The sequence below is a fragment of the Galeopterus variegatus genome, unplaced genomic scaffold, assembly GCF_000696425.1.
Source record: "Galeopterus variegatus unplaced genomic scaffold, G_variegatus-3.0.2 Scaffold622, whole genome shotgun sequence".
Taxonomy (NCBI): domain Eukaryota; kingdom Metazoa; phylum Chordata; class Mammalia; order Dermoptera; family Cynocephalidae; genus Galeopterus; species Galeopterus variegatus.
This window is the reverse complement of record NW_007726733.1, coordinates 446,405-458,686: the sequence shown is the minus strand read 5'-3', so window position 1 is coordinate 458,686 and position 12,282 is coordinate 446,405. Positions and strand designations below refer to the sequence as shown.

General features: G+C 40.7%; 1 protein-coding gene across 2 annotated transcripts in view; it reads right to left on the bottom strand.

Moving 5' to 3' along the window:
• Positions 1-5,648: 5,648 nt before the first annotated feature.
• The window catches only part of KANSL2 (KAT8 regulatory NSL complex subunit 2), a 26,604-nt gene continuing 19,970 nt past the window's right edge, over positions 5,649-12,282 (bottom strand). For both annotated transcript variants that reach the window (XM_008570685.1, XM_008570686.1), the window contains 3 exons: positions 8,727-8,846; positions 7,265-7,928; positions 5,649-7,130 (listed from right to left, as the gene is read on the bottom strand). In XM_008570685.1, the coding sequence (XP_008568907.1) occupies positions 7,797-7,928; positions 8,727-8,846 (252 nt within the window). In that variant the 3' untranslated portion in view covers positions 5,649-7,130; positions 7,265-7,796. The remainder of the gene's footprint in view (positions 7,131-7,264; positions 7,929-8,726; positions 8,847-12,282) is intronic.

The window sequence follows — 12,282 nt, the reverse complement described above, 5'->3', positions numbered from 1 at the left end:
ATAAGGGAATGAGCATTCTGAAATAAAGGAGTACAGATTGTCACTAAGTCCAATGTATAAGAGATAGTGCAAATGTATATGTTTGTTTTTTAAAATAGAAAAATAAATCATAAAATTTATATATGTAGTTATTTACAAGGTGAGGGACAGAATAGAAAGACAAGGGATAGAAGTTAGACTTCTCTGCTCTAAAAGCAGATCAGAGGCTTGCTCAGTTAGTTAGAGCACAGGTTTATAATGCCAAGGTTACGGGTTCAGATCCCCATGCTGGCCAGATGTCAAAAAAAGTAAAAAAATAAGATAAAAGCAGATCAGCGGCGTAAGAGTTAGACTTCTTTGAATATGCTTTGTTTTATAATTTTGACTTTGGAACCATGTAACATTTTATATAATTATAAAATAATTTTTAAGCAATCCTTAAAAATATAAAATAAAGTAAAATAAATATACCTAAGTGTTTATTCATTTGATAACCACACAGAGAAGGATGATTCCTAAGTGACTTTAAAATATGGTAGTTTTACTCAATATCCCTAGCAGGTTCTACTGTAAGGGCAGATGATCTGCAAAAAATGTTTTCTGTTTTCAATAATCATATTCTGGTGATAGTGTTGATATTGTTAATCTGAAACTGTTGTTTTTACAAGGTATAATAAAGCAAATGAGCAATTAGGTTATATTCTAATTCTATCATCCTCAGTATCATTGAGAATGGAAATGGTGAGCATGGGAAAAACAAAAACAAAAACGAAGATGTTCAGACAGTAAGAAGAGGATGAAGAGGATAATTTAAAATCCTCTAATACTGAACTTGAAGTGTCATAATGAAATCATGAGATATATCTGTTCACTGAAAAAAACCTGGAAACAACGACCATTCCAGTAGCAATGGGCATTCCTAGTACTCAGAATGTGAAACACAATTTCCTGTTAAAAAAGGAATCAAGGGGCCGGCCCGGTGGCGCACTCGGTAGAGTGCGGTAGCGCTCCCGCCGAGGGTTTGGATCCCATATAGAGACCGGTCCGCTCACTGGNGAGGGTTGCGATCCCGTTGCCAGTCACGAAAAAAGACAAAAAGGAAAAAAAAAAAAAAAAGGAATCAGGGCTTCTTGTAGAAAAAATGAGTGATTCTGGGTTTATAGCAGGAAATGAAGCCTAAAATACCTTGGCAAATAAATAGCAAAGAAATCAGCAAAGACTACTGAGGTCACATCAAAGGGACTCAGAAGCCAATTTAGGGAACATCTCCCTGGCCAAAGATAAGACAATTTAAGTATTAATAAGGATTTTAACTATAATAGACTGAAACACATACACTTAGATCCATAAGTTCCTAATTTTTAAAACTCTGATTACTTTGGAAGGTTGCTAATGAACCAACTCATTATTTTTAAATGTAGTAAATAAAGAATAATTAAGCATTTCTATGGTCTGAATATTTGTGTAACCCCCTCCCAATTCCTATGTTGAAATCATAACCCCAAGGTGACGGTATTAAGAGGTGGGGCATAGCACAGACTTACAACACCAGGATCACAGGTTCAGATCCCATACCAGCCAGCCGCAAAAAAAAAAAAAAAGAGGTGGGGGCTTTTGGGAAGTGATTAGGCAAAGCCCTCACAAATGGAATTTTAAAAAGCAACCCCAGAGAGCTAGCTAGCCTCTTCCACCATGTCAGGACAGAGGAAGAAGTTGCCACCTATAAGAAAGCAGGTCCTCACCAGACACTGAATCTGCTAATGCCTTGAGTCTGGACTTCCCAGGCTTCAAAACTGTGAGAAGTAAATATCCGTTGTTTATAAGCTACTCGGTTTATGATATTTTATGACAGCAGTCCAAACGGACTAAAACAAGCATTTATCCTGTCTTTTCTATACAAACTATACGACTGGATAACCAAATAATAGATAAGGAGAAATTTCTCTTCATTGAAGTTTCCCAGATAATAGATGAACGAGAAATAATAAATTTAGAATATCACCATTTTACGATTCCTAATGAATCAAGAGATCTCAGCAATGAGCATCAAATGGCTGCTACCATCACAAAAAGAGAGACAACCAGACATTATATGCCTCTTGATGGAAAAAGACTATACCACCTATGAAGTAGATTTCTCAAAAAACGAATCTGAATTTGATCAAGCCTCTGAGCCCAACTGCCAATTTGCAGGAAATACTGATGACAGAACATGTTAAACTACACTATGGAGACGCAATCAGCTGAATCCAGACTGAAAATTCTACGGGACTGTCTATTTTCTTTCACTGCAAACAAAATTAGAAGGAAAAAAGAGTAATAGCTCAGAATAAGACATTATCAATTAATCATATTGTGTGAATTTTATATGGATTCTGATTCAAATAACTGACATATATACATACACTCACATACACGCACACACACAAAAACAGGAAGGCTGACCAAATACTTGATATTAAAGAAATTATTGCTTATTTTTTTTAAGTATGATAAGTCTGGAGTCTTTTAGGGATACATACCAAAATATTTACAGAAGAAATGGTATCTGGGATTTGCTTCAAAATACAGGGAGGAAGAAAATGAGTGGTCATGACTTGATGTGTCAGAATAAACTATCCAGAATGCAACAAAAAGATGGAGAATATGGATGTAAGAGGTGTAAATAGAGGGCCGGCCCGGTGGCGAACTGGAGAGTGCACCGCTTGGGAGCACAGCGGCGCTCCCGCCGAGGGTACAGATCCCATGTGGAGACCGGTTCCCGCTCACTGGCTGAGCGCGGGCAGCGGGCGCTCCCGCCGAGGGTTCGGATCCCATGTGGAGACCGGTTCCCGCTCACTGGCTGAGCGACAGCGGCGCTCCCGCCGAGGGTACAGATCCCATGTGGAGACCGGTTCCCGCTCACTGGCTGAGCGCGGTGCGGGCGCAACACCGAGGGTTGCAATCCCGTTGCCGGTCCCCGGTGCGGGCGTGACACCAAGGGTTGCGATCCTGTTACTGGTCAGTAAAAAAAGGACAAAAAGGAAAAAAAAAAAAAAAAGAGGTGTAAATAGAGATTTAGCACAGATTTAATTGGAGTCTCAGAAAGAGAGAATGATTTGTGGCTAGGACTTCCAGAACAATACTGAAGTTGTGACAGAGAGCAAACTTCCCTTAACCCTGATTTCAAAGAGAAACTTCTAAAAACTTGCTGAACGTTTTTTTGTAGATACTATCAGGTTAACAAATTTCTTTTCTATTCCTAGTCTTCTAAGGAAGACACTAAAATGAGTTCCCCCCCACAAAACATTTTCTTTCCCTCCCCCAAAAGCTGCCTTCACCTCATTTCTTGACTGCAAGGCCAATAACTAGGGTTAAATCCTAGCATAACCCAGCTCGAAATGCACTGGGCCTGATAAGGGGGAAAAAGATTGTACCCCAGAAGAACTGTAAGAACTAGATGGGATGTACTGGTAGGAACCAGGGGAATAGCCCTGGAACCGGATTTTCAGGATACTTGATCAAGAGGACCAGAACATAAGACTGGATAAGTAAAAAGTCATTGACTTGGAAGCATTTTCTTTGTACATAGGATTTAACACCCTGGTGAGGATCCCTGGAAATGGGGCAAACTCACTGCTAGGAGGCCTCTTAGAAACCTGGAAAAAGCGATGGCCAACACTCAGCAAAGTGGAAATCCCTGGGTTGCCCTGGCAGAAGGCAAAGGAAGGAACCAAAAGGTGCAGGGAATGGGGCCATGCCAGAACGGGTCTATTATGTGAGAGCAGAAGAACCACCAGTTTTATGTACCATGAGAGAGCCCAGAGGACACTCATTCACCAAGGCCATCAGGAACACACTGGTGAGAGGGACACCAATATCACTAAAAAGCTCAACAATGGTCTCTGCAGTCCCGGTCTAAACTTGGTAACAGCCATGAGAATGAGGGGCTCCTAAGTAATAGAAGCCAGGTGGGCAGCACTTAACTGCCAAAAGTCAAGCAACCACAATTACTGTCAACACCAGCAGTCAGAGTTATGGAGATGGTTAATAGAACATAACACCCCTGGGGCCAAACTAAATGGGTAACCAAGAAGATGCTGATTTACAATCAGAAGAAAACAATGGAGGGACAGGAGACTAATGGTCACCCTAACAAAAAGTTACAACTCCTTGCTCAGTTCCCACACCTGAGTCAACTTTCAGATCCAGAACCCAATGACTGAAGAAACAGCCAGCTCCCCTGGAAGGAGTAGCCTGCACCACTATGGCAAGTACTATAGTAATGAGTCACTCAATCCTTCCACATTTGGGTGACTATACACTGAAGAAAGGGGAATAATCAGTCATTTCAAGGACTATTGGACATTGGGTCTGAATTCACTGATATGCAGAAACCTGAATTATCATCATGGCCCCACATCACAATGGGGGTCCTTCCCTCAGCTTACTGAAGTGGGGTAACTGCAAGACCAGCTAGAGAAGAAAAAAGCCAAGCCTGGCAGATTCCTTGGCAGTGACCAATGGCCTGGCTGGCTGGTCAGGACATGGAAGAAAAAGGAATGGAAGATCATACACAAAGAAGGTGAGGTAGAGACTTGTGACTAGATACATAGGAATATGCGTGAATGTTAATACCTACCAGAACACATCCTCCATTGAAAAGGCACTGAACAAGGTGGACAAAATGACATATAGGAATGTGCATGAATGTTAAATGCCTACCAGAAAGCATCCTCCATTGAAAAGGTCAGTTGTTAACCAGCCTTCATCATCAGCCAGTTCAAAACTAGGATAGGCCCATAGATGAAGTACAGTGACAGAGACGGAGACTAAGGTCACATGGACTCGTACTTACCAACGATCTCCTGCCCCCTCCAAATGTCTAAACCAGCCCACAAGAGACATCAACAGAGCCCCTGATACGGTACTATTTTTCAAAGACACCAACCAGTATCTTCACAGTAAGTAGAATACATCAGGGCCCTTCCATCCTCGAAAAGCAAGAAGTACATCTTCACAGGAATACCTATTTTGGGTCCAGGTTTGGCCTTTCCTGCCCACAGGCCCTTAGCCAATACCACAGGTATGAAATTCCACACAACACAGCAAAAGGAGAGATCCATTGGTTATAGCACACACTGCCCCTCCATCCAGAAGCAGTTGGCTTCAGAGCTCTGTAACGACCTATTGAAAATACAGTTGAAACATCAACTTGGAAGAAGTACTTTACAAGGATGGGTGCCATTCTTCAAGATGTAGTATATGCACTCATCAGAGATCTCTATAACATGCTGTTCCCTTGGGAAGAATAAGTGGGTCCAGGACCAAGGGGTGGAAGAAAACTGGCCCTACTTATCGTTACTCCTAGTGACCCACCTGGGCATCCCCAACCCCATAACTTTAGGCTCTGCAAGGCTAAACATTCTGGTCTTGAAGAAGAGATGCACTCTTGCCAGGGGACACAGCAAGGATTCAGTTGAACTACAAGCTACAGATGCCACCCAGGCACTTTAAACTTTTTGCACAGGAATTAGAAGGAAAGGAGCCACTATCTTGGCAGCGTAATTGATCACCAGAAGGAAGTAGGGCTTTTTTCATACAATAGCAGTAAGAACCCAGGTAATCCACTTGGGTGCTGCATTTAATTTCCTGTTGCTGTCACAACCAATTAACCACAAACAAAGCAGCATCAAGCAACATAAGTTTATTATCTTACAGTTCTATAGGTCAGAATCCTGGTACAGATTTCGCCAGGCTAAATCAAGGTATGGGCAGGTTGCATTTCTTTCTGGAGATTCTAGGTGAGTCTGCTTCCTACTCATTCCAGAGTTGGCAAATTAAGTCCCATGCAGCATAGAACTGAGGTTTCATTTCCTTACTGGCTGTCAGCCAGGTGGACATCATATCCCTTGTTCTCAGTAATATGGTACAGTCTGAGGATCTTCCTACCCAATCCTCCTGTTTTCCCTGTGCCTAGTTAGAACCGGGACCTTGAAGGAGAATGGTAGCTATATGTCACCTTTCCAAAATTCACCACAGCTGGGTTTGCACTTAAATGGCTATCAGAATTTCTGGGGTGCCAAAAGTACAGATTCCCTGGCCTCCATCTCCCAGAAAGTGCTCAGGAGCCTGTTAATTTAACACAATCACCATAGATGATCTGCATGCTAGTGGTCTACAGATCACATTTTGTTTTAAAATAGGAAGGGAATATCTAATCTCCAATCCTGCTGCAGGAGCAGTAACGTTCTTGCTCACGGCTGTATGTAAAGCAATGTTTGTCTCTGTGGCTAAAATGTAAAAAGTAATAGACAAAGGAATCAAAAAAGCAGTGGGAACAAGAAACTGAAGAGTATCACTGGAAGACCTTAAAGGCAATCTTCTCAGGAATTCATTTGATGGGCCTTCTATGAGTTACTTTCAACCAGTTTCTGGACGTAAATACTTAAAGTCAAGATGATGGTGTAACTGGATAAACCCTTCTGTGCTACTCAGTTCAGTTCTCACAAAAAGTAATCTTTTGCCTCCTCTTTTTGCCACTATGGTCATGATGTACCATAGTAAGAGGTAAATCCTTAACCTTAACTAATCATTTATATTAACCCTACTCTAAGATTCAACATCAAAATGACCTTGGTAATGCCTATGCCTATCTCAGTAAGCCAGCATCAGGCCCAGTTTCTCTTGATGTTTTATGTATATCCCTAACCCTAGAGAATTTTGAAATGACAACCAGGCATTAATTGTGAGAAAGAAACGAGTGGGGGTAGGGGACACAAAGAGTGGAAAGTGGAAAGAAAATATATGGAATTGGTTGGCTTTAATAAGAAGTCCCATCTCTTTTCATTTACTTCATCCAGGTTATTACCTTATCCTTTAAACCAAAATGAGCTACTGAAAATTTACTTCCCAGGATGAAAATCTCTCTCTGCCGTTTTCTCTTTCCCATCAGAGACAGATCCCTAAAACCCAGAAAAAAAAGACAATACTCCCAAATACAAACAAAACATGCATTCAATTTAGGTAACTGTTTTATGTTTTCATAACATTTTCTTTAACATTTAATAGAAAGTATATACAATAAATTTTTACCACAATTTACATAAGATAGCCACCACCAAAATTTACATAGGTTCGAAGCAAGATGGATGGTTAAGGAGGGCCCAGTCCTGTTAGCTACTTTCTCAGAGGATAAAAGTCAGAGTGTATATACAATAAATTTTTACCACAATTTACATAAGATAGCCACCACCAAAATTTACATAGGTTCGAAGCAGGATGGATGGTTAAGGAGGGCCCAGTCCTGTTAGCTACTTTCTCAGAGGATAAAAGTCAGAGTTAACTGGGAAAAGAGGTTCAGATTACCCAATTAAGTGGATGTGAGGAAAGACTAAAATGCAGGACTTTACATAGAGATAACCAGACACTGGGGGCCATCAAAATCTCAAGGGCACCATTCAAACACAGCTCCCTCCTAAAGACCTACACAGACTCCTGTCCGACCTATGTGGATTCCTGTCCGTGATGGGAAATCCCATTACAAAGATATCTTTCCCCTTAGACAGCCCCAAATATTCACTCAATCCCAGAAGCTTTGACAGAGATTTCCTATCTCTTCCTTGCCCACAGTGGGAAGAAACCCAGAACTTTAGGACACTATTGCTCCATTCCCCCAAAATTTGGTTTTATGTTGGATTATAGCACTCAATAATCTGGAAAAAAAATAAAACAAGGTAGTCCAGGTTGCCCCTGGTTAGTGAGAGATGGTCAGAAATACTTGTTTGAAGAATAGAAATTCAAATTCACCAAAGTCATATGGTTCCCAAAACACACTATCAACTGATAGAAGTGGGTTCCGGCTTCCCATTTGCAGTAGCCAATCCACTTTGAGGCAATGGTGCAGAGGCTTTATCAGAATTTCGAGATCCTTGGGATCTGCAACCATCTCCAGCCATCTGCATCTGGCCCTGTTAAAAGAAATAAAGACACTTTGGTTAGAAATTCATGCATTATAGTCTGAAGCATGAATATGACTCATCTTTGCCCACTTACAGTACTATGCAACAAGAACAACAGAAATGAAGTAACTCTGGGCAGTTGCTCTTCCCCATACTTAGCTATCCCCATCCCTTAGAGTCAGAAGTCGTTATCTGTCGCATTCCTGAGGCTCTTTTAATGGGAGGAAGAGCAGTGGATTGTTTCTTTCAAATGAAATAGCTGTTCTCTACTGAGGTTCCAGAACAGCCAACAGACCATAAGAAGACAGTCCTATAAGGCCTCTGCTTGAAACCAACAGCTATAGTGTAACTGCTGGTCTTCAGTTAGGGCCACAGGTATGCCACCCAAGGCATTAAGAAGTCACATTATAGAATAAGGATCACATTACTGATTCTTACTCTACAATGAGACAATTCCAGTGCTGAATTCTCTCCTAAAAGGTATAACTTACCTAGATTCCTTGCCTCAGCCTTTTATTTATATAAATTTATATCCTACTCTGGGATATGGGGATCAGGGGCCATTAGGTGTTTTAAGGGCCCATCTGAAGAACTGGAGCAACAAGGGCCTTCAAGAGCAAAAAAAGTACGATTTTTAAAAGTACCTTCCTTATGTGGTATTCACTGAGCAAAAACCATTTGAGGCATCTTTATACTCTACTTGTGATGACACCCCACTCCCTGGAGTACATGCTAGTCATCAGCGAACTCTCTGCCTGGCTGGGTCACTACATGAGGAAAGCCTGGCTGGGATTGTTCTTCACTTGCCAAGATATCCACTGGGCCTTCAGCAATTTCTTTGATTGAATGATCTTCAAGGGTTAGAGAAGGATCAAAAAGCAAAGGTGAAGGAGGGCACTGCATACCATCACCCACGACATCCAAGTCCTAGGAAGGAAAGAGAAAGGCCTATCAATAATACCAGGGGAACCAATAAGCTAAAGCTGGCATATTTTTCAGCACACCTCAAAGCAATTCTCCAGTCCCTCCATCACCCCTTGCCTACCTTTAATCAAAAAAAAAGATTTTACTAGAATACCCAATGAACAAGAAAAGATCTAAAAGTACAGAGAATGTTTTCTTGCTGCCGAATATAAATAACAGACCGATATGGTGGCTAAAAAAGCAAACTTCCAAGTTCATAGAGACAGAAAGTAGAATAGTGGGTATAAGGGGCTGAGGGAAAGGGGGAGGGGAAAATTACTGTTTAATGGATACAGAGTTTTTGTTGGGGCTGATGGAAAAGTTCTAGAACTTTTGATGATGGTTGCACAACACTGCAAATGTTCTTAATATCACTAAATTGTACACTTAAAATGGGTTAAAAGAAGGAAATTGTCACATACATTTTATCACAATAAAAAATATTTATTAAAGAAAAGTGTATCACCTCTGAGGCTAAATGTAGTCAACATCTCAGATCACCAGTGATGAATCTAAGATGAGCAGGCAGTATAAATGTAAATTAAAATTAAATACTGCTTAAAAACATTGGAGAATGAGAATATTTAATTAATATCCCAATAGCCACAAAGCAAGCATGTAAGAGACGGAGAGGGAGGAGGAAGGAAGAAATAAAGACAGAAAACTTAAAGTTCCTTTGAATACCTAGAAGATATTATTTTGGTTAAGTCCCTATCCTCACACAGTAAGTTCCTGATTCTTAAACCTAACATAGTTCAACAACTCTGTAAAAAAAAACAATGACATTATATTCCAGACTATGTTTCTTCCAAATGAACTGGCCATTCCCACTGCAATACTGAATAGCCAACAGACCAGAAGGAAGACACCACTCTTGGCTCCTATTTGAAACCAACAGCTACAACAAACCACCGGTCTTGATTCAGGGCCTGTGGCACTGCAAAATCTCAAACAATATGTCATACTAACTTGCATGCCACTGCCTTCTAAGAGTCTAGTGCTAAACTCTTCCCAAAAGCTCAAAATATCCAAGGGTTTGTGCTTCCCTGTGCCCAGTCCACTTTACAGACGCTCTACATTTCTAATAATCTAGCGTCATTAGAAGTTTAGCTATATGCTTTTAAATAAATTTAAGATGTCTGAACTGGCCAGCCACCAAAAATAATAATGACTTTAAGAATTTGCAATCTTTTCCTTTTGGTGTGCTAAAATCATCACTAGAATCACATCTTCACAATAATTAAGGTAAGGAAAAAAAAAACTAAAGAATCTACTAAACTTAAAACTACTCAATTTAAGTAGATACATAGGGAAAAGGAGACAGTCGCTTTACCTAACATCCATTTCTGATGTACTGGAAACTTCTGCACCATCCACAGAAACCACATTGTTCTCATACTAGTAAGGCTGTGTTTTCTGCAATTCTTTTACAACCCACAATTACTATGTAAATAATGAGCTTGAGATGTAAAGGAAACCATTTAAGTAGTGAAGCCAAAGGGATACAAATATCAAGATAACAATGGAATGGAAATGTTTTCAAAAGAAAATAGATACAGAAAAGGCTTTTCTCACATATACACAGCGTTGTCTTTTACAAGAATTAAAACTGGGAAAAGGGGCCAGCACCGTGGCTCACTCCGTAGAGTGCAGTGCTGGTAGTGCAGTGCTGGTAGCGCCAAGGCCACAAGTTTGGGTCCTATATAGGGATGGCCAGTGCGCTCACTGGCTGAGCATGGTGCAGACAACACCAAGCCAAGGGTTCCGATCCACTTACCGGTCAAAAAAAAAAAAAAAAAAAAAAATGGGAAAAGGAACCTAAAAAAGGAGAAGAAAGGATCAGCAGAAATGCCTATATTATAGGAATGTCTAGAGACTGAAGTATCAGGATATAAAGACAGAATCCATGATTTCTTCTAACCTCAAAAACCATGGTGGGGCAGAGGGTAGGGGGGAGCAGTTCAGATCCCAGTATCAGCAAGCCACAAAAAAAAAGGAAAAAGGAAAAAAAAAGAAAGCTCAAAATAACAGGATTAACGGATTAAGTTGCTACTTGCCAACCATTCTTGGATCCAAAGCACAGAAAACAGGCAATGTAATATCCAGAACAAAAGGAGTGCGTTTTTACCCATATTAACATCTGATACCTGATCTTCCCACAAGAAAAGTTACCATAGGTTATCATTAACAAGTTATAAAAACAAAAACTTAGGCAAAATTTAAGTAATGAGTTAAGACTGCTTGTGAAATTCATATAATTCAGAAATAGTTATTTTTCTAGCAAAATTTTATACTGATAAATATATCCAGAATTTACAGAAGGACAAAAATGAATTTCTAGGGCTGGCCGGTTAGCTCAGTTGGTTACAGCGTGGTGTTATAACACCAAGGTCAAGAGTTCAGATGCCCATACAAACCAGCCACCAAAAAAAAAACGAATTTCTAAAACTGGATTTTGTTTCAACATTTTATGGAAAATTTTTACCCCCAAAGATTAAGAATAAAACTGTACTTTTTAATAACCTATGTAGTTTACTATCAAAAAGTGCATTAATATGAACATAACAAATGATCAACTACAAATAACTGAACAACAAAGGTCCATTTTAAAAACCCACTGGATCCTCAAAAATAAGATTATTGCGCTGGCCAGTTACTTAGTTGGTTAGTGCATAGTGTTATAACACCAGGTTCAAGGGTTTGAACTATTGTACCGGCCAGCAGCTAAAAAAACAAAAACAAAAAAACTACTTCTCGGCCCTTCCACCAAAGAATGACACAGCAAGAAAGCCCTTGCCAGATGCCAGAGTCATGCTCTGGTACTTCCCAGCCTTAGATACTTGTGTTATGCAGGCATAAGTGAATTGTGTGTCAGGGTAAGGGGTTGTTAAATCAAGGGAGGTGCTTTCCAAAAAATGCAACTACTTAATTATAATCTTGTAAAAATTAACTACAAGGAGTTCTGGTCAAGATGGCGGAATAGATGGTTCCCAACATCACTCTCTCCCACAAATCAATCAATTTAAAACTGTAAAAATGTAACAACAGCCAAGCTGGGGCCGCTGGAGCTCAGGGGAAGAGGACAGAGACCCGCGGAGTTCATGAAGGCGGGAGAAACAACTATGAAAGAAAAAACAGCTCTGAGCATTTCGGGCCATGGCCACTTTAATGCTGGAGCTGAGGAGTGCACGGAGCAGGAGCTGGCAGAAGCCATAGCTGTGCCCTTCAGATGGAGTTACTTGGAGGCGGCAGGAGGGAAGAGAGCCTTGGCAGCCCCCAGACAGCAAGACCACTAATAGGGTTCCCGTGGACCCACGCGGGAGAGTGGAGCCAGAACAACTGAAAAAAGGGGAGCCATTCAGAGGCCGGTGAGTCATCGCAAGGGACCGGTGCAGGGCCC